Here is a 23,220-nt window from a genome sequence, read left to right on the forward strand (position 1 = left end):
GTACAAAAAACGAACTTCGGCTCCGTAAAGCGTTACACGCATTTGAGCCCCAAATAAACGAACTAGTAAAAAAAAAATCATTCAATCCGACATTCTAATCGTTCTGACCGCATTTTTTTGCTGAAATTTTCCGAGCTAACATTTTTAGTGAACCGAATGACAGATACGCATCTTTCGACTACCACTTGCAGCTTCTCTATTGAGATTCTGCTCAGAGGATTCGAATATGTACATTAAGCTAAGTATGCTGTTCCGCTCAAGAAAAGTAAAAAATTCTGCCCAAGAAATGGTCAAGAAATGTACTACAGTGAGCTCCATTTGAAATGACATTTCTTTCCAACTGCGTACTGCGATCAAAGAAAAATGCTTTTCTTAACCATTTCTTGCAAGAAATTTTCCACGCATCGAGATAGGCGATTACTTTTCTGTTGAAGTGCATACTTCGCTTATTATATTTTATAGCTATACACGCTATAGAGGTCTCCAATCAAACTGCCACGAATACCTATGCACGATCAATCTAACACAAGTCGATTTCCTCAGAATTAAAACGTATCGATGTTTGTTTGACGTCATTTGAGCTTTCGGTCAACGTCAGTCCAACAAGGAATAGGCCGTTTCATGTGACAGATCCGTCTATGCATTTGTTTACACCGGTGGAGGACTGGTGAAAACACGAGGCTGTCATTTCCATAGAAGAAATGTCAAAGAGCTTCCCGATCAGCTGATTTGGAACGTCTTGTGAATAGGCCTATTGAATGCTCGGCAGCATGTCTGTTTATGTTTGCTTTCTCACACCAAACAAAAGCAATGTTGTGACAGTTCTCACAGCAAACAAAAGAAATTTTGTCAACATTGCACTACTACGCCGGCAGTTGGATTGGTCTATGTCATCGCGCTATGTCATCAGCCTTTAAAGTTAAAATTTAAAGAAGAATAAAAGAAATGCAGAATAATTATATTAAAGCTAAGTATGCTGTTCCGCTCCAGAAAAGTAAAAATTTCTGCTCAAGAAATGGTCAAGAAATTTCCTACAGTGAGCTCCATTTGAAATGACATTTCTTTTGAACTGCGTACTGCGATCAAAGAAAAATGCTTTTCTCGAGCATTTCTTGCAAGAAATTTCCCACGCTTCGAGATAGACGATTACTTTTCTGTCGAAGTGCATACTTCGCTTAATGCATAAACTTTACCTTAGTAAATATTTAATTCGGTGACTATTCTTTTTTCTGAGTGTTGGTCAAGACACCCAAACCCCACCCTGTCTGTTTTTGGCTCACGTGGCAAAGCTTCACATTTTGCTTCACACAAATACCACCAAGTCGGGGGAAGAAGCGAAAATAAACAACACAACATAACGTCAAACTACACACATCCACCAGTCTGTTTCGTGATCGGGATCGAGGAGGAAGAACGCCCGCATCGCACGGGTCAGGTCATAAAAAAGTGCTCGCCCGTTCCGTCGTGCGGTCCTCTTACATCTTCGCATCGCATTAAAATTTCGTTTAGATGACGTAGTTTTATTTTCATAAAATTCGTTATGTCTTCGCTTTTATCAAATCGCTTGTGTTGTGCTCTCTCGGATCTCGTTGCGATTAGTGTGCAGTGAAGTGATTGCAAGAACGCTATCCTTGGAAGGAAAGGAATGATGAAGAAGCTTGATGAAGCATACCACCAGCGTTTCTCGATGGGGCTGCCGCTTCTTGGGTGGTCCGTTTAGTTGATATTAGTGCAGATCTGGCAGAAAGAAGAAAAAGTGGATATTGTCGATCCTAGTTCGACCGGATGTGTTGTGGATGTCCCAGGGACGAAGTGAATTTGCCATTTCGAGAATAAGCCATCTCCAGTGAATCCCTGCAAGTTCCAAGAAATGCATCCATTTTCCTGCACTGGTGGACCATAAAGTGAATGAATGTGCCATTGAGGGTGAAAGACTTCCTCTGAGAATGTGCCACCAGTGCGAATTACGATTGTCTGTTTGCCAGTTGTTGATTGATCCGAATGAGCAAAATTATAATTGGCGTGGGCGATTCACGAATTAAACAATGCTCACTCTCGATGCGCTGCTCATAGCCTTAAACGAGCGCTCGTGTTCCGGTAATTAGTCAATTAATATGCACATCAGGAGCTCTGTGTGGTGGAAATAGTTACCGTGCCGTAATAGAATTAGCAGCTGTCGTATATCACCAGCACCACCGGATCGGAATCGCAGTTGTGGAACGTTAGGAGCAAAACTATTAGATTTGACTATGCATTTGGTGATCAGTTCGTTTTGTAGTGCATTTTAAAGGAAAGATCGGACGAATCTCTGTATTGTTCAAGTGTCTCTAGTTGAACTGAGTGCATAACCCGGGAGGAGTCAGGGATAATCTGCTGGAAGGAATTACCAGATCTGGAAAAGACACGATCATTCATGGTAAGTAAAAAACATTCAAAACTACTTAGAAACTGTAACTGTAAACTATGGTAACTTATACTTCAAATAATACCTAAATTGGGATATCAAGCATATCAGTATTTCAAAAAATTGAAGGCATAGAGCAGCACAAGAACGATTTTTCAGGATTTGTAAAAATTATACACATAATATATTGATTCAGAAAAGCACAGCTGGCTTTTGCGTTTTTTAGATAGTTATTTCTAAAAAGTCTGTTTTTTTTAATGGAAGGTCTCTACAGTTCAATATGGTCTCAAAAGTCACACTTTTTCTCTTAATACAGTGAAACCTCCATGAGTCGATGTTCCATTACTCCATATCGACTCATGGAACCATTCTGAAAACAAAATTTCATGGTTACTATGATAGTCCCCTCAAACAGCTTTCCAAGGATTTTGTTTACACGACTCGATATTTCCATGAGTCGATGGTCCCTTCAGATATCGACTCATGGAGGTTTGATTGTACATGCCTCCAAAAAACCTTCAGTGATGTGATTTGATTTGGAGGATTTCCTGATGGAAATCCCAGAGAATTACCTGGGCGAATTCTCGATAAAATCCATGGAGGAACCTCTGGTGGAATCCTTAGATGAATCCCTCTAGGATTTATGTGGGAGATTTTAGTCGGTATCCTTAGAGGAAATTCTAGAAGAATTTTCGAATGTATTCCTGGTGGAATTACTGAAGAAATTCTTGGAGGAATCCCTGGGTCTGAAGGAATTCCTTTTTCGAATCCCAAGAGGAAGTCTTGATACTAGAGGATTCCCAAATTACGAGTGAAATCTTTATAACAAATTTCTGAATAAATCTCTGGAGAATTTCTAAAAAATCCAAGAATCCCTGGAGATATTCCTAGAGAAATTCCTTGAAAAAATCCGGAAGAAATCTCTTGAGGATTTCCGGTGATGAAATCCTTACAAGAAATTTCTGGTATAAAAAATCCCCTCAAGAATCCTTTGAGATAATCCGAGAGGAATTCCTTAAGGCATTCTGAGATTAATTCTTCGAGGAATTTCGGGAGTCATCCCTTGATTGATTTCGAGAGAAATCCCTTAAGGAATTCCTGTAAGAATCTCTTGAAGAATTTCCTAGCGAAACCCCTGGAAGAAAATACTGGTTGGACCCCTAATGAATGTTTGGAGGAGTCCTGATGGAACCTAGAATAACCCTAGAGAATCCATGAAGGAACCTTCAGAAGAATTCCTGATAGAATCCTTGACAGAACTTCTAACAGTATCCCAGAAGGATTTTATACTGAAATCTTAGAAGTATTTCTAATGGAATCCATGGGAGAACTTCTGATGAAATCCCTGCAAAAACTCCTAATGAAATCTATAGAAATTTTTTTGATGAAATCCCTGGAGAAACTTCTGAAAGAATCCTTGGAAGAACTTGTGATGTAATCCCTGGAGGAATTCCCAATCGAATTCCTAGGGAAACTCTTAATAGAATTCCTGTATGAATTCCAAATAGAATCTCTGAACGAACTCCTAATGGAAACCCTAGAGGAAGTTCTTGTAAAATCCCTGGAGAAACTTCTGACGGGATATTTATATGAACTTTTAATGAAATCACTGAATGGAACTCCTTAAGAAGCAATATCTGAAAGTCCTGGGAAACTTCTGGAAGAACTTCTGTAAGAATTCCAGATGGAATCTCTGAAGAAACTCCTGATGGAATCCCTGAAGGAATACCTAATTCAATTCCTATAGGAATTCCTGATGGAATCCCTGAGAAACTTCAGGTAGAATCATAGGAGGATTTCCAGGTGGAACTGCTAATGAAATCCCTAGAGGAACTCCTGATGAAATCCCTTAAAAAAAATCCTTAAAAGCTGCTAATGTAACCCCCGGAAGAACTTCTGACGTAATCCCTGGAGGATTTCCAGGTAGTATCTCTGAAGGAACTTCTGATGTAATATCTATTTAGAAAAACTCCTGATGGTATCCCAATAGAAAATCCCTAAGTAACCATTTTAATTAAGCCATTTTAGGACAAGTTCAAGTTAAGCAACTAAAATGAACTTTATGTGATCTGAAGTTCGGTGTATTACTTAAACAAGTGAGTTTCTTAAGCCAAAACATGCCCTTTTATCTGAACTTTTGGTCGCGAGTCCTGTTCAAATTTCTAGAGGAATACCTGATGAGATTCCTGATGGAATCCCTGGAGGAACTCCTTATAAAACTTTTAAATGAAATCCTGATGCATTTCATTGAGGAATTCCTGATATAATCTCTATAGAAATTCCATTATATCATCTCTGGAGGAACTCCGCATATAATCTCTGGAGGCATTCCAGGTGAAATCCCTGAAGGAACTCTTGATGGAACCTGTGGTGCTTGTTCAGTTTACAGATCGAACGATAATGATGATGTTTAATAGCATGGCCTACTCAGAGATTTGCATAACTAGCACATCTCCTTTTCTATAACGAGAGATGGTCTTGCTTCACATTTACTATTTTTTTCTATCCCTCTAATGGTACGTCTTTTCTCTTTGGTCAAATTTTCATCTGCGTTTCCTCCCATGAGGCAAACATTGGTCTTTTCTTCAAGGTGTCCATTCTGGTGTACTGGGAGGATATTTTTCTCCTTTTCTTGAGTTTGAGGTGTTCATTTTTGCCTTGGTTGGATTTTCACCCTCCGTCAAGGCGTTTCTCTCTATTAAGGCGAAACATCTTGTCTTCTCCGGATGTATTTTCATCCACCGTTAAGGCGTCTCTCTCCTATGAGGTGAGACTTTCTTGCCTTCTCTGGGCGGCTTTTCATCCACAGCTAAGGTATCTCCCTCAGTTGAGGCAAGAATTTTCGCTTTCCCTTGAGTATGTTCCGAGAAGATACTATCTTTCGAAAACTGACAACTTTTAGTTACCCTTGATAGATGACTTGATATTCATTCATATCCAACTTCCGACTGATTTTTCCGCTGTCCTTGGGTTCTTGCTCGTCGCCTATGTGGTACTTGTTCAGTTGACAGATTGAATGATTATGATGATGTTTGATAGCATGGCATACTCAGAGATTTGCATAACTACTACAGAATCCCTGGAGGAACTCCTGATGAAATCCCCAGAAGAACTCTGATGGAAGCCCTAAAGGTACTCCTGATAGAATCCTTATAGGAACTCATGATGGAATCTCTAGAGGAATTCCTAAAGTTATTTTTGAAGGAACTCCTTATGAAATCTAGGGAACTCCTGATGATATATTTAAAGGAATTTCTGATAGAATCCCTGAAGCAATTTAAGGTGGAAGCCCTAGAAGAACTTCTGATGAAATCCTCAGAAGAACTCTTGATGGAATCTCTAGGGATACTTCCAATGGAAACCCTAGAAGAATTTCCTATAAAATATCTAGAGGGACTTCTGATGGAATACCTGCATTTAAATGCCTGCTGCCTTCTTAGGTCGGATTTTTTAGAGGAATCCTTGTAAAAACTCTTCCTATATATAAATAATATTATATATTTCCTGTTTTCGGTTTGTTGTCTTTTTGGTTTCGTTTTGGTTCAAGTTTGATGTCTTTTTAATCTTATTTTTTTAAGTACATATGAAGTCTCAAAAGATCATATTTTCCACACACTTAGTCGCATCCAGCTCTGTTCGGTAATTCTCGCACCTCAACCTATTGCTTCTTCTTCTTCAATATTAAACCAGAAGAGTTGCAGGGTAGTGGTTCTATAACAATTCACAGAAAACCATTCTCCCGAATGAACCGTTCCCCAGAATCTCATTCTCCAGAAAATTGCAATCATTTTTTTTAATTTTTCTTTTGCGTGTGTCTCTGATGTGACGGGCTAAAATCTGATGTGACAAACGATGTTCAAAGGGACCATCGACTCATGGAACAGAAATGCTTTTGAAAGCTGTTTGAGCGGATCATCATAGTAATCATGAAATTTTGTTTCTAGTATGGTTCCTTGAGTCGATATCGAGTCATGGATCATCGAATCATGAAGGTTTCACTGTATAATTGATGTCCGTTTACTTCGGTATATTTCAGTGAATCACTACTATTTCTGAGAGACCGAAAGCAGTGCTAGAAGTGGTTCCCATTCTGAGCTCGATTACTTTGTCTTTGGGGTCTATTTTATAAGTCGAGTCGATCGAAATGACTCGACTGGAGTCACTGTCGACCAAAAAAAATCGCTCGACTCGGCTCTGTCACTCGAGTTTCTCGACAGTTGTCACTCAATGTGACTGGATTACTATGGGAGTCGACGGGTGACATCTGAAATATGCATGCTTACTTTGATCGGCAGTGATTACAGACGAGTCACATGAATCCGCTCGATTTACAAAATAGGCCCCTTTATACCGTCTTTGATGTGACTGTTATGCGAATACTTTTAAAGTGGGGTTTTTTTGTACAAATAAGCTTATTGAGCTTCTGACGAAGTTGAGTTGATTTATACAAAAAACGCAAATCTGTCATGAGGTAACATGGGACTCTTATGCGATTATGGGTATGCTGCTGTTGAGATTCTGATCTACATATTATCATAAGTGTAACAAAAATTGATCAAATTATAAAATTCTCTGGTAGAGTACCTAAAATGTGATCAAAATTTTGATTTGAAAGCATATATAATCGGCATTTAAACAGACTGGCGTAGGGGATATTTTGGCCTTGTAAAGATGAGTCAAGGACTCCATCAATTCTGATCTTTTTGATGCTAATTTGATACAGACGTTTTATCAAATAGGTACATTTATGATCAGAATAATACATTTTCATACAAAATGTTCAACTTTGGCCGTTTCCCCTTAAAAGTTCAGCACTCAAAATAATAGTAGTTTATGTTTTGTTCAGCAACGGTTTTGTTGTTGTTGTTACATTCGTAACTTGGGTGGACAAAAATAAAAGTTCAAAACTCAAAATAAAGCTGAAATTCCAATTATCGAAACTACTTTTATTTTGAGCGATTTCACCTGATGCTTCATATTTTCTATCATATTCATTAACTTTCTGGTCTGATAAAATGTATCGTTTTTATTTTATTTCTATCATCAACAATACCTACTCTCTGAAATATCTCTTTATATTACTGAGCAATTTTCGCTGAAACCAGGCCGCTATTGGCACCCATCGTTAGAATTCCAATTTTATGTCACTGATCTCTAGTTTTCGATAAAACTTAAGGGTGGTCCTTTCTGTTTGCTCAAATTGGTGGACCCCTCGTATGCCAGCTAGCTGAACAGTTTGCGAAAAAGCCAATTTTTAGATAAATCTTGGGTATTTCTTCACGGGATATGTCTCATATTTCGCTTGGAACACATAGCAAACTTAGTGGCATCGTATAGAGAAAGGATATTGCTTTCATTTAAACTTGAAAAAAAAAATTGGGGGCCATTTTGAATTTGGCCGCCATCTTGAATTTTGTTGGAAAAATCGATTTTTCACCATTAGCGCACCGCTAGTTTTGAATTCTGAGATCACCATCAGAAAGCTGAGGAAAAATTGCGTAAGATATGCTACAGAAACTAGGTGAGCAAAGGTATTTACCCTATCAAATGAACGATTTTCTAAATCATGTTATACGATTTTGACGTATTTGGCGAGTGCAATCAATACAAACATCATTTTTTGTACAACAAAGAAACAAGTTTTCAACCTTTGGTGTTTTATTCGAGTCGAGTAAAGAATAAGGATATTATTTTTAGTGAAAAAATCTGGCGGCCATCTTGGATTTTGACGCCATCTTGATTTTAGGTAGTAGAATTAATTTTTCACCATGATAGCACTCAGCATGTCGAATTTAGAGGCTACCAATAAAAAAGGTTACGTATACTCTTCTTCTTATTATTCTTCATTTTACTGACGTTACGTCCCTACTGGAACCGAGCCTGATACTCAGCTTTATTAGTTATAAATCCAGGTTATTAAACAGGAATTTTCTTTTTTAATGCAATTCCGACAACAGAATAATTCTTCGACATATCTTTGAATTCAGTAATAGCATAGCATAGACTGACTGTACATGTCAATGGTTGCTACTCCGTGATTGATTGGAACTGGTAAGAATTACACTACGATCCAAATGAATAAGGGATGGGATTTGTCGCTTACTCTCGAAGTGCAATTTTAGCAGATCTAATATTATTGATCAATAACGGCGCCGGCCAAGTCGTCACAGTCAGTTGGGATGGGGAAGGAATGTTAGGGTGTAATGATTGTTGCTTCTAGAGACCGAGAATACCTCTGCATCTCCATAATCACTACGGGAAGGGTGTTTATTAGTGATGGAGGAAAAGATCTGGGAGTCACCTTTGGTCGATGATGCGATCCATGGACTAGGGGAAAATATACGACTTATATTTAAAGCTAGTTTTGTATTCTTGTCTCGAGAAGTTTTTGGTAGAAGATTTAAAAATTACGTCAACATCTATAATGTCTAACAATTCAAAAGAAGTTTTTATTAATAGAGATCTCTTCGACATATCTTTGAATTCAGTAATAATGAATAAATAAATTCAATAAATGAAAACCGTCAAAAAACATTGATTGTATTAACCCTCTAATACCCACATTTTTATTTTCGATCTTAATATCATTTTTCGTTATCTAAAATCGTTCTAAACACGTTTTGGGCAATGATTTATTTTTATTCACGAATTTGTGAATTTTGGTTTTTGATTTTTATAATTTTTATTTTTGAACATCCCTATCCTTTTTCATTTTTTCTTGAAGCCTCTTCTGGTTACTGATTTTTATTATTGCCAAAAAATTAAGTTTTCAGAATACTTTTAAAAATATGAAATTTTTAATTTTTTTTCTGTGATATTTTTTATTTTCCGTGTAATTTACGGAAAAACAGGTTTAAATTTTTTTAAATACCACCAAGCTCTTTTTCTTTACTAGGTTGATCGTAGAAAAATATAAAAGGTTCGCATTTTTATATTACACGTTAAATGAACCCCAGGCATTTGTAGGTTATATAGGAATACAATTTTTCAAACAATTTTCAAAAATAGAAAAAAGTTTCAAAAGTCCTAAAAAACTTGTCTTATATGCAGGTTATGAGTCAAGGTTAAAGCCACAAATAAAATCATTTTGATTTCTGAGCTACGAAAAAATACACAAAATTCCAAAGTGTACCCCGTCTAAAGGCGGGGTTGGGTATTAGAGGGTTAAACAAACATTTTTTTTACCCTATGCATTGTTGTTCATTGTATGAAGTTTATAGATTGCGTGTCGGGACATTAGTAAGCCTTGTGGTAATATCTGTAGCTCTAACGTAAAACATTGACAAACTGGCGGTCATCTTGACTTTCGACGCCATCTTGGTTTTTAGCAGTTGCATGATTTTTTACCATCTCAGTGCTCATAATGTTGAATTATAAGGCCTCCGTTAAAAAAAAACAATCAGGTTCTATCTTTCTTATCTTATCTCAGCTGTTCAACTGATTGTTCATTTGTATCAATGGTTTTAGACCAAATAATTGAAAGAAATAATGCTATTTTACAACTCGAAGATATACAGAAGAATCATTCAGGTAGCAAATAAGTGTTAAAAAAATCCTATTTGAGAATTTGTTTTCAAAACTAGTTAAGCTGAAGGGCTGGCTCTGTTCCAGTAGGGACGTAACGTGAGGAAAAAGAAGAACAAGAAGAAGAATAAGTGTAACGGTAGCATTAAAATTCAACATGTTGAGTGCTAACAAGGTGAAAACTCATTCTACTACTCAAGATGGCGTCAAAATCCAAGATGACCGCCAGATTTTTTCACTCAAATTAATACTCCCATTCTTCATCTGTCTCAAATAATACACCAACGATTGAAAACTTGTTTCTTTGTTGTACAAAAAATTATGTTTGCATTGATTGCACTCGCCATATACGTCAAAATAGTAGAACATGATTTAGAAAATCGTTCATATCATAGGGTAAATACCTTTGCTCACCTAGTTTTTGTAGCCTATCTTACGCAATTTTTCCTCAGCTTTCTGATGGTGATCTCAGAATTCAAAACTAGCGGTGCGCTAATGGTGAAAAATCGATTTTTCCAACAAAATTCAAAATGGCGGCCAAATTCAAAATGGCCACCAATTTTTTTTTTCAAGTTTAAATGAAAGCAATATTCTTTCTCTATACGATGCCACTAAGTTTGCTATGTGTTCCAAGCGAAATATGAGACAGATCCCGTGAAGAAATACCCAAGATTTATCTAAAAATTGGCTTTTTCGCAAACTGTTCAGCTAGCTGGCGTACGAGGGGTCCACCAATTTGAGAAAACAGAAAGGACCACCCTTAAGTTTTATCGAAAACTAGCGATCAGTGACATAAAATTGGAATTCTAACGATGGGTGCCGATGGCGGCCTGGTTTCAGCGAGAATTGCTCACTATAATATATAATTATTAAAATGAATAACTGGTTAGTAATTTATAAAGCCAAAGGTTCAATTATCTTGCGTTTTGCAACTATCGATCCAGTCTGGCTTCACTTCTTGTTTTTCAAATCTTTTATAGATTCGTTAATGTTCTATTTTAATTCTTCTGTTATTCACTAAATTTTTGAAAAAGGTTTCAGAAATTTTAAATTAATGTTTGACAATCTTGAAGACACATTTTCAAAATTGTGCGTGAAAAACCGGATTCCAACAATAGAAGCACAAGCTGTCCAATCGATAAATTTCCCTATGAGAAAGTCATCAACATTTTTTTACGATTTTTGTTGTGCATATATTGCCGTTCTACGCATATTTGTCTCGCGGTTTATAAGGTTATTGACTGGTCTGCTGGATATGATACACCTCGCGGCTGTTGTAAGGTTTCCAAAAACGCGCATTTGCTCAGGGGAAGGCGTGTTTTATGAAATGCCGCAATGTTATCTCCCATAAGAATGAAGTAAAAAGTGAGTAAACTCGTGGTTGTTCCTTTTCTCCGGGGAACGTCGCGTGTCCTTTTGAGCAAACGCGCCATTGGTTTTACTTGAAAAACTGTGACAACAGATTATTCAGATCTACGTAATCTTTTAGGAAACTCTTAGTTGCTGATTTATGTTTTATATTCCATACCAGGCTAAAAAAAATGAATGCAAGTTCTGCCTGACACCATTTAAAAATGAGCTTGCTTTGAAGAATAAACAAAGAGAAATGTGGATTTTTTAATTATGCATAAGAAAAAACAAATGCATAAGAATATAATCTTGAAATTAATGTCTTCTACAAATACTACGAGTCGTTGTTTTCAATTTTTCTTATACAAGCACTTTTACCCCCTTTCTGGATTTATCGTTCGCAAATTCAGTTTTACAAATTGCTCCCCCAGGGCTTAAAAATTGCGGGAGTCGGATTCTTTCACTTTGGGAATCACTAGGCTAAATGGTCGGTGTTTAGTCAGACTGGACCAAGTCCTTTTTAAAGATGTCAGTCAAACGTTCCCCAAGTATTCGTAATAGCAAAATATTTGCATTGTTTGTCGTAATATTGCAACTTATCCATTTGATGGATGATGGTGTACTAACATTGCATTGGAAAGATCACTATTACACTGCGTAACAAAAATGAAATGTTTGCGTGTCTCAAGGATCAAATTATGTGTCTCTAGTAGATTTGAGAACACTGGTTTTATTGATGTTTACATAAAAATTAAGATATATTTTATCAAACTTTTTGGTGATCTAAACCACCAAGGATGCAATATAAAACTTATACTTTCATTTTAGATATAATTTGGTTGAAATTGCGCGATTAAATAAACCCCTCTACCGGCAGCTTCATTTTTTACCGCAAAATTCAAACTCAAATCGTTATAACTTTTTTGTTTTTCAATATTTTTGCACCATTTTTTCACAAGCTCTCAAAAAACTCTTCTTGTTTTAGGATCTGTGTCGATATTGATCATTGGTCATCTGGTTTTGAATATATTCCAAAATTCCTTGGGGGACCGACCCGTAACTAGAACCCCCCATTAATTTCTCAGACTACAGAATTTTAATCGTATTCGGATGTTCACTCTTCGGAACAATACATTAATAAGAGTATGTTGAGAAAAAATGAAGCAATTTGGTGCAGCCGTCTTTAAGTAATGACCATTTAGGTTTCTGGAACCACGCTGGTTAAATAAAGATCTTAAAAACTTCAAAAACATCATATCGTAATTTTCAGATATCTCTTTAATAATACTGAATCGATATGCATGATTTTTTCAGAGAAGCTCCTTATTATCTGGAATTATATAGCCCATATTTTATTTTGTTAATAAATCGATCAGAAAAAAAAAATGGCCGCCAAAGGCATTTTGTATTAAAAAAGTCGTTCCCCCAAGGAACATCGGAATATCTTGTAAACCAGATCACCAATAATTAATATCGACACGGATTCTTAAACTAGAAGAGTTGTTTGAGAACTTGTGAAAGAATGGTGCAAAAATATTGAAAAACAGAAAAGTTATCGCGATTTGAATATTTATTTTGCGGTAAAAAATGAAGCTGCCGGTAGAGGGGTTAAGATTGAACCGATCTTTTCAACATGCTTGCAGTCTTCACACAACATTCTTCGTTTCTCTTATATGACAAAATACAATACTTTTTTGAATCATCAAAAAATAACTTTTCCGCATCGAAAGTATGATAAACTTTGATGATAAGTATTGTTTTACACGTGAAGTTTAAATTGTGTGGCAATTTAGGCAAAACAATTGCCTTACAAGCTGTCAAACTTGTATGCAAGTTGTCTGAAATACTCAATTCTTGCATTTTCAGCAGTCAATGTCTCAAAAACTGGACGTGCTATAATATTTTTGAAAACGGCAATGGATTCAGCAACTCTTAATTAAATGAATAGCAGTATTTTGGTGCCCTTGATTATTCAATTAATTATGCTAAACTACTTCTTGCCATATCCATGGACTCCCTACGGAAAATGTTGTCTATATCGTCGATAGAACAAAACCGAAAGAAGGGTACATCACTATGTTGTGCAAGATTAAACAAGTTATTTGTACATTTTTTTTTCGATTTGACGTAAAGAAAGGATTGAATAGTGATTTTGCCGACACTGGCAGCACTGAAAGCGTACATATCGAATCAGAGGGTAAAATCCCCGATCAAACTCTGAGCGCACTAGAATGATTAAAATTACAGTAACAGGAAATGTCATGGATCAAGGGATCTGTTGTTCTTGGAACTTTTAAAATCGTCACGGAAATGAATGAAATACGTGATTCGATGAATATGAGAATATAATTTTCCTATGAACGGTATTAAATGCATATAATCTATTAGTTTGGCATTTTTATAATTATTTTCTTATACAGTGCACCGCAAAGCCGGTGATGAAAACCCCTGTTCGAACTGATTCCCCATAATTGCCTAGGCTGTAGTTATATTTCTTAATAGGGAATATCGCTTCTACTTCTACATGTTTAGTTCCTTTCGTGGGTGGGTTTCAACTCGTATTTGGGTGCTGCTGGTATGTAAATGAGTAGTTAGTTTAAGCAATCTATAGGTTTAGCAAATTCACTTCTCTCCAATGCTCTTACGTAGGTAATTCAAGTAGGTTCATCAATGTTTTTTCTTCTTTGGAATGATCTGGTTTGAATTGCAATCTAATACAAATCCAATAATAAGATCATAATTCAATTAATCCTTCATATTACGTCTTTTTACCGGTACAATGGGATAATATAATAATAATTATTGCAATTATTGTCTATTATTTTAGCAAATGCGAAGACCTGGCTTAAAAAACACAATTTTAGTTGATGTAGGGTTGGTTTGAGAACATTCTGCTTACCTAATATATGAATTTTAACACACTCTTTTTTTGGCACTTAAATACCTAAACTAGAACTTCTTGTTTTACTACAAACTTTATATTTCAGCAACAGATTTCACGCTGCTATTAACTTACCTATGAAGATTTATCAATTCTTCCTTTCTATTACTATAATCATCTTCATGGTTTTGTTTAGTGTTTACATCTAGTTCGTAACTCACTGGGTGATAGTGAACACCCTTATCAGCATCCACTCACCGATTGATGAGTTTCAAAGATTAAGGTCTGGACGGAAGGTGCGTGAATGCTGCATCAGCTAACAGGATTAGTTTTGAGCACAAGTGTGTTAAACTGAACTATAATATCTACTTCACTATAGCTAAACCTAAACGGTTCTCATAGAATTGTAAACCCCTAAACTAAAGCGCTGCGTAGAATAAGATTTGTTGGACGAGATTGGAACTTGAAAGACCAGATTCTTCAATAAATCGGCACACTAAATCATCGTGCGGTTCTCTATCGAAGTCCGAAATATCTACCCAACAGTGATGAATACCTATTTATTTGCTGAATTTACATAATATAAAAGTTAATCAGTCGAAGATGTATAACATGATACTATGAATGGATTTATTGTACTTAATAATAACTTCTGAAATTTGTATGGAGTTTCAAATAAATATTTTAAACTAGATTTTCTAAACTTTGAAATAGGACATAGTGTTTCAGGGAATGGTTTTCTAGGTAATGTTGTAGAATCGTATTTGATCCTAAGATCTTGTCACTTGTTCCAGCGGGGGTAGGCGACTAACACTTGTTCGGAGTACAATACGTTTATCGAGTAATATCGCGAATCCGGTTAGGCGTGAATAAATCATGGATTGGTAACTCCCAGATCCATACCCTATCCCACTAACCCAATTTTTTTCCATGACAACTGTGGAGATGTAGAAGATTCTTCGGTCTCTAGTAACAATTGTTGTCTAACTAACATTCCTACCCTTCTCGATGACCGTAGGACGTGGACGGTGCCGTTATTGACTTTTTTAATGTTGAGCTCTCGATTTGTGCACATTGAGAATTGTAAGCTGATTCCAAGCCCCATGCATTCAATATCTGTGCAAATTCGATTGTTATGGTCAACCATGCAGTAGCAATTACGCATTGTACGGTTATCTATGCTCATGCTCAATATTTAACCAGTAGACTTCTATTGCAACGCCCACCTATGTTTTTAAAAGTATCAGGTTGATGGGCTGCTTGTTTCCTGATCGACTGAAATGTCATCCTTCTCAGCAACCTTTAAGTTTTCGGCACACTTCTTCTAGATGCTCCGAACGTCTTAGCTGGACTCTACTTGATTCTCTGCTGAATACTATTTTTGCATTTTTTTTTGCGTTCCGACTAGGTGACCAGCCTACCAGCCCCACCATTCATTTCCAATTAGGGTAGAAGCACCGGTTTTGGCCATACGCCAGTTGTGGCCATAGTGGATTATACACCGTTTCACATAGCCAATCAGTTTGAAACCTTTCGTGTTAAGTAGATCACAACCATTTGAAAGAGCTGCATTCATTTACTCGTGCGATTTGATTCAAAACATAAGAAAAACAATTCATTTTCCTTATTATTTTAACTCCCATACACCTATTCTGGCCAGGGTATTCCTAATTTGGCCGCTCTCATAAGAAATCAATGCGATTGGCCAATTTAGGAACCGAAGTTAAATCTCTGGCCAAAAATGGTTCTGGTAGCCTTTATTGACCAACGATATTTTCAAAGCGAAACAATGGTTTTAGCTCAGTTTCGATATTTTACAAACATAATATGGATTGATGGCTTGCATTTGACATATTTGTAGTATAAATACGGCTTCTTATATAATTTTTATCAACATTATTTCTTAACCTGGCCAAAACCAGTGCTTTTACCCTAGTGGCTTTTAATGAGATTCAACTACAATCTATCCTTTTTTTATTCCAGCTTGCTGTAAAATGGGAGCCCAATCACTGTTGTCGTCGGTGACCCTGCTGGTTCTGTTTGGAATCACTGCCAACGCGAAAGAATTCACCCCGTCCACGAATCTCATCACACCTGTGGACTCGCCCCGACTCGAGGCCATCAATGGAACCCGAAATTTCCGCATGCACGGTAAGAAAGGCAAGGATGACAAAACCTGGTTCGATGGCCGCGAGATGCGTTACATCTACTGCGTGCGACCGGCCAAGTGCGAACCGATTCGGCACAAGTCCTGTCTGGGCTCCTCACTGCCGTACTCCTCCATCAGTCTGGATCTGACCGATTCCTTCAGCCAGGAGCAAACCCACGATAAACTGTACCAGTACAATGCGTTGCGTCACGTCCCGAAGTGCTGGGCCGTTATTCAGCCATTTTTGTGCGCCGTGTTCACACCCAAGTGCGAAAAGATCAACGGTCGCGACATGGTCTACCTTCCGTCGCTGGAGATGTGCAAGATCACGCTGGAACCGTGTCGGATACTGTACAACACCAGCTACTTTCCGGAGTTCCTGAAGTGTAACGAAACGCTGTATCCCTCGAAGTGCAACAACGACGTACGGGAGGAGATGAAGTTCAACGCTACCGGGCAGTGTCTCAAACCGCTGGTCGCGGCGGAGTCGCCGGCGAATTACTATAAAGGTATGTAGCGGATAGGTCTTCTAGACTACATGTTGCTTGAAAAAAATATTTAAAGCATCGCTGATTGCTCATTTCGATGCAATTATCAACATTATCCAACAGCAGAAAGAGTTAAGGCCGGAGCACAATGGATCCGGTTGACAATCCGTTTTTTTTACAGCTATTTTAAATTAACGGGATCATATGCGAAAACGCACAATGCGTCCGGATTACCCCCTTTCATATTTGAAAAAAATGTCTGGAAATCTTCCGGTCAAGCAGTATTCCGAATTCTCATGCTAAGAACAATGTCTGGTCAAATTTTCAGCTCATTTGATAGAGATTTTACTATGTTTCATGTTAAAAATGTGTTTTTAGGCTTATTTTAAGGCTTAAAAAATCATAACTCAATACTCATATATCATAATCACTTGCTATTACTACCTATTGAAAGCTTATTCTATTCTGTTAAAGTTTGTCGAACACGCCAATAAGATTAAATTAAGTTTAAACGTCGTTTGATCGAGATTTGTTCTCCACAGTACCCATAAATTACGGTTTTCTGAATATGCATGCTATAAAAACACACATTGGCATCATTTTTCCAGGCCCTAGTAAACGGGAAAAAACATAGTAAATCTTTGAAATCATTAACCATTAACAGCTTACCAACAGCTTGAGGAGTACGGGTTAAATTGGCAATACAAGCATTTCTGGGATGTCATTCGCCGTTTTGTGCATAGCAAGCGAAAATACAATAAACGCCTGCTTCGTTTGAGAAAGGGGAGCGAACGGAATGAAGACAATGTGGTTCGTTGACGATTTCGGATTGACGGAGTTCCTCTGTGATTTCTTTTGGATATTTTTCTAAAATTTGTGGAAGAGTTTTCCTAGGAATTGTTTTAATAATTCATCAATAAATGACTTCTTATTTTATTTCAGAAGTTCCTCCAGGATGTCCTTCTGAAAATTTATCTTATTTGTAATGAAAATCTTCTAGGAGTTTCTTCTAGAATTCTTTCTGTGGCTGCTTCAGGAAATGCTTCAAGTATTTCTTCTAAAATGCTTCTAAGGATTTTTTTTCTAGAATTCAACATTGATTTTTTTTTCTAAATTTTCGCCAGAATTTTCTTCTGTAATTCCTAGAATTTCTCTGGAAGTTGCCTCGGAAATTTCTCAGCTTGATGCTTCTTGAATTCCTCAAAGAGTTATATCCGAAATATCATCAAAAAATGCTCTGGAATTCCTACGAGAATTGCTACAGAAAATCTCCAAAGAGGCAATCCTGGGTGTCCTTCATGAGTACCTCTGGAATTCTTCCACGAGTCGCTTTAAGATTATTTCATAAATGGGATTGGGATTCCTCCTAAATTTTTGCCTGGAATTCCGCCAAGGATTGCTGCTATGAATTCTCATGGAGATGTTCTTGGAATTCTATCAATAGGTGCTACTGGATTTCCTTAAAAAAAAAGACACGGACACCGTCTTCAGCCATTTAGCTGCACAGACTGTAACTTAACACTAGACAATGGACAAGCATGCTCCAGTAGCACAGCCGAGAAACATTCCTGACGAAAAGTTTCAATGGCTGAAGCGGGATCGAACCCACACCTAATGACACGATGCGCTTAAATGTCTGACAACACTAACCGCACGGCCACGAGGCCCACAAAGGAAATGCTTCTGGAACTCTTTTAAGAGTTCCCATTGGAAATCCTTCGGAAGTTGCTTCTAGGATTTCTCGAAGAGTTGCTTGTAAAACATTTCAAGAGTTCCTACTGAAGTTTTTCCGAGATTTGTTTTGGAATTCCTACACGAGTTCCAACTGGAATTTCTCCGGTAGTTACATCTGAAATTCCTGTAGAAAAGGCTTTTGAAAAATCGCAACAAGTTGATTCTGGAGTTTTTTCAAGAGTTGCTACTGAAGTTTTTACCGGAAGTGCTCTTGCATTTCCTTCAAAAATTAGTCCTTTAATTTCCCTAAAAATTCTTCTGAAGTATATGTTTTACGATTTTGATCCAGAAATTCCTTCAAGTGTCTCCTGGAATTCCTTTGAGGCGTCCTTGGGTATTTCTCGAGAAATTTCTTCTGAAATTTCTTCAAGAGTTTCTTCTGGAATTGTTCTAGAAATTCGTCCTCAAATTCCTCCAAGAGCTGCTTCTAAAATTATGTAAAAATTGCCTCTTGGATTCTTTTATCAAACTCTTTTGTAATTGTTTTAGAAGTTGCTTCTGAAATTCTTTCTAGAGGTCCTTCTGGAACCCTTGAAGAGTTCTTTTAAAAAATGAAATTTCTCTAATTGAGTTTTATTTAGAATTTTCCCAGAAGATCCTTTCAAAATTACTCCATAAACCGCTTCTGAAATTCTTCAAGTTGTAGATTCTGGAATTAATTTAGTGGAAATTTCACAGGAAGTTGCATCTGGCCGTCTTTCTTGATTGAAACTGTTCTTAAATTTCCTTCGAAAATTGCTTCTGAAATTCTGTCTGGAGTTCCTCTTGGAGTACTTCTAGGAGTTGCTTCAGGGATTTCTCAAGGAGTTGTTTTGGGAATTCCTTCAAAAGTTCCTTCTGGAACTCCCTCTGGATGTTTTCAATTTCCTAAGGAATTACTTCTTGGATTTTTTTAGAAAATCCTCCTGGTATTTCTAATGCTCTTCGAATTCTACCATGCTTCTGGAATTACTCATAATGCTGTTGTTATTGTATTGGAATTCCTTCAAGAATTTCTTCTCGAAATCCTCAGTGAATGGTTCCTGGAATTTCCAAGGAGTGGCTTTTTTTACACAGCACAAGAGTTCAATCCTGTACTGAAATTTATTCTTTTCATTTCCAGACATCGACGGATGCGGTCTGCAGTGCAAGGATCCGCTCTACACCGATCACGAGCATCGACAGATCCACAAGCTGATTGCGTGGGGTGCCGGCGTGTGCTTGACGTTCAACTTGTTCACGATCGCCACGTTTGTGATCGATTGGCACAATGCGAACAAGTACCCGGCGTTGGTGATTTTCTACATTAACTTTTGCTTCATGGTTTCGTGCATGGGGTGAGTTGGTTTGGATGGTTCGTAGGTTGTGTTTTCTAAAGGTATGGTTTTTAATTGCAGTTGGCTAGCTCAATTCACGCCCGGAGGTCGAGAGGATATCGTCTGCCGAAAGGATGGAACCTTGCGCATTTCGGAACCCAGTGCCGGTGAGAATCTGTCATGTATTGTCGTGTTTATTCTGGTGTACTATTTCTTGATTGCGGCCATGGTTTGGTTCGTCATTTTTACGTACGTATGGCATATGAGTTTCAAAGCTATTGGTAAAATTCAGGATCGAATAGATAAGAAAGGATCTTATTTCCATTTAATTGCTTGGTCACTGCCTCTAGTGTTGACGATAACGATCATGGCTCTGAGCGAGATCGATGGTAACAGCACGGTGGGAATATGCTTCGTGGGGTATTTGAATCACCCGATCAGGGCGGGATTCCTTTTGGGTCCGGTGGTATGTGTACTTTTCATCGGAGGTTATTTTCTGGGACGAGGATTGCTAACACTGATAAAGCTAAAGATTTCCAGTAAAGAAATAATTTCGGCTCGTGCAAGTAAGAAAATCAGACAGACGATCGTACGAATGGGAATTTGTACGATGTTCACGTTCGTCTTCATTGTTTCGACTATCTTCTGTCATATCCACGAGTTCAAAAACACTGAAAGTTGGACGATTGCATTGAAGAACTACATAATTTGTCAGATATCGTCGACTTATACGGATGTGACGAGCACTTGTAAGCTTCATAGCCGCCCAAGTGTGGCCGTGCTTCAGATTCATCTTATTTGCTTGTTTGCGTCCGGAATCGTGATGTCCTCGTGGGTCTGGACCAACTCCACTCTGGAAACGTGGGGTCGGTATTTTCGGAGGCGCTTCCGACCAGACGTCGAGGAACCCGTGAAGCTGCAGAAGCATAAGGTTATTGCTCAGGCGTTTGCGAAGCGGAAGGAGTTTCAGAACCAGGGACGACTCTCGATTTCCTTCCACAACTCCCACACCGATCCCGTTGGCTTGAAGTTCGATATCAATTCGGCCATCGGGAGTCACGATTTCAGCTCGACATGGGCGAATAACCTGCCCAGGTTTGTTAACAGGCGTTATGCATTGACGGGAGCTGCTACGAGTTCGAGTCATGATCCGAGAAAGAATTCTGTAGACTCGGAGATAAGCTTCAGCGTGCGTCATGTTTCGGTGGAGTCCAGAAGGAACTCGATAGATTCTCAGGTTTCGGTAAAGATAGCCGAGATGAAGACCAAGGTCGCAAGCAGGAGTCGCAGTGGAGTTAGTAGCAGCAAGCATCATCATAAGAATCGCCAACAGAGGCGGCGAGACTTCACTGCTTCCGGCAGAAGATACAGTCGAAAAGAAAGTAGCACTTCGGTAGAATCTCAAATAATAACGGCAATCCAGAAGGGCAGACATTCCTCTAGTGGAAACAGTCAATTTTTCGGGGCTAACAATATGCAACGGAGAACTGGTATCGGTGGTATGGATGCTGACCAACTCAACGATTTTATTTCCAACGGAAAACTATTGCTTCCATTCCTGCATCAGCCCGGCTTGACGACTTCAGAAGACGATAACGTCTCAAATGCATCATTCAAGGTTCAGGATTCAAAGTTCGATGTAATTCTGAAGCATATCGGAAGTGCGGGGACATCGAGCCGGGTTGATTCACATAACGCAGGCTGCCAAATCGAAGAATACCATTCCAGTGACGACGATGAAAAGCTAAGCTTGAAGCAAGCCAGCAGAGACGAATTCTCCACGATGAAAGATGGCATGAAGAGCAGTAAGGAAGGTGGACGAGGCAGTAAAAACAGTTCCAAAAGTGTTCGCAGTAAGAAATCATCATCCCGCCAGGGTACCATTAGAAAGTCCCAAAAGCATTCACGAGCCAGTCAGAAAAGCCAGCGGAATGAAAAGAAGGAAAAAGCTCGGGAACGAGAACGCGAAAAGGAACGAGAGAAAGAGCGGGAAAAAGAGCTGCAACTCATCGAGCGAAACAACATTACCGATTTCAACGATTCCTCCTTCACTTCATACTGCTCGGAACTGTCCCCTCTCAATGTGAACAGTTCCTACTCGGGAATCTCACTCGCCAAAACGAACTCTCGTAATTCCAAACGTAGCTGCGATGTTGGAATTCAGGCGAATGCTTACGAAATCGCCACCCAAACCATGTCTTCGTTCGAGTTCAACGAAAAAGCGCTGAAAAATGAAGAGAACGAAGACATCTACACAGAAAACCACCAGCTGCTAGGGCCCAAATTGGTACCCCAAGTAGTGCAAGCCCCACGCAAGCGTGACCTCGCGGACGTAAGCTTAACCGAGGCGGAGAAACTCAAACAGTTGCTACTTCCCTCAAAGTGATACAATCACGTTCGCCTGAAATACTCATCCATAATCGAATACTGTCCTAAAATAATGTGTCATTTTAACTACTATGTATACAAACTTAGAAACTAGGACTATTACCAGAGTGGATATAACAGTTTTCTGTCTTTTAGTATATAGATATTAAGTTCCGGGATCTCTGCGAGATTCTCGAATCAACACAATTTTACAAACAAAACGATAGGTGCCTTTTTGCATGATCAAAATTAAAGCACTGCAACGAAAATCAAAGAGCAGCATTTATAACCGATTGATGGAAACCCCACCAACAGTGTGTCTTCTAAGCAAATGTCAGGACACAAACGCAGAGACAATCTTCGAACAATAAAGGTTAAGACTGATTTTAACGCAAAACAATGAACATAGTACAGTACTCAAACACCGGAGAATCGGACCAAACCGAATTATACACTCGATTAGAATAGAGAATGCGATGCTATTTTTGTACGCAAACGTTTTACTTTGTCCATATGAGCCATTTTGGGCTCAACAAAACTGCTTAACCATAAAAGCGCGCATTTATCGAAAATCATGAATATTTATGGATACTCTAATAACGATGGTAGTTTAACGTGTGTAAAAATCTAACATGCTGTAGAGTAGAATATATGTCGGATTTTATATGTAGTTTCGTTGTTTTTTTTACATGCAATGATGACATCCTATCGGTATGCCCTCAATTTAAAAGATTTGTGCCAATTCATCATTTTATTTGAGGAAAAAAATGGAAGGGGTCTCTGCCAAGATGGTAAACGCATAAGTGTTACATTTTACAATTTTGGTTTGACGACATGTCTTCAAACTATTTCAGTTTTGTGTTGTCGCCCTATAATTGATCCGAAACTTTACCCAGCACTATAACATAGCTGAGGACATGCAACATTTCTGTTGCCCCATATGGTGTAGTAGGTAAGGACAAAACCTTAAAAAATCTCCGGTATCCCAAAGGAGGTATCTTTTGCCGAGGCGACTACTATCATCACAA

General features: G+C 38.1%; 1 protein-coding gene across 1 annotated transcript; it reads left to right on the plus strand.

The window, feature by feature from the left end:
* Positions 1–1,385: 1,385 nt before the first annotated feature.
* On the plus strand, positions 1,386–22,862 carry LOC5568238 (protein smoothened). Its single transcript, XM_001657877.3, has 4 exons — positions 1,386–2,416; positions 16,143–16,817; positions 19,633–19,846; positions 19,907–22,862. The coding sequence occupies exons 2-4, from the start codon at positions 16,154–16,156 to the stop codon at positions 22,209–22,211; spliced, it is 3,183 nt and encodes a 1,060-aa protein (XP_001657927.2). The 5' UTR covers positions 1,386–2,416; positions 16,143–16,153; the 3' UTR covers positions 22,212–22,862.
* Positions 22,863–23,220: the final 358 nt, after the last annotated feature.

This window comes from Aedes aegypti, chromosome 2, assembly GCF_002204515.2.
Source record: "Aedes aegypti strain LVP_AGWG chromosome 2, AaegL5.0 Primary Assembly, whole genome shotgun sequence".
Lineage (NCBI taxonomy): Eukaryota > Metazoa > Arthropoda > Insecta > Diptera > Culicidae > Aedes > Aedes aegypti.

What these genes read in the sequence shown, in the direction of transcription:
- LOC5568238 (XM_001657877.3), top strand. Translation starts at nt 16,154, where the DNA reads ATGGGAGCCCAATCACTGTTGTCGTCGGTGACCCTGCTGGTTCTGTTT. An exon ending in GCCGGCGAATTACTATAAAG is followed by an intron (nt 16,818 to 19,632) that starts GTATGTAGCGGA and finishes TTTCATTTCCAG; the next exon opens with ACATCGACGGATGCGGTCTG. An exon ending in TTCATGGTTTCGTGCATGGG is followed by an intron (nt 19,847 to 19,906) that starts GTGAGTTGGTTT and finishes TTTTAATTGCAG; the next exon opens with TTGGCTAGCTCAATTCACGC.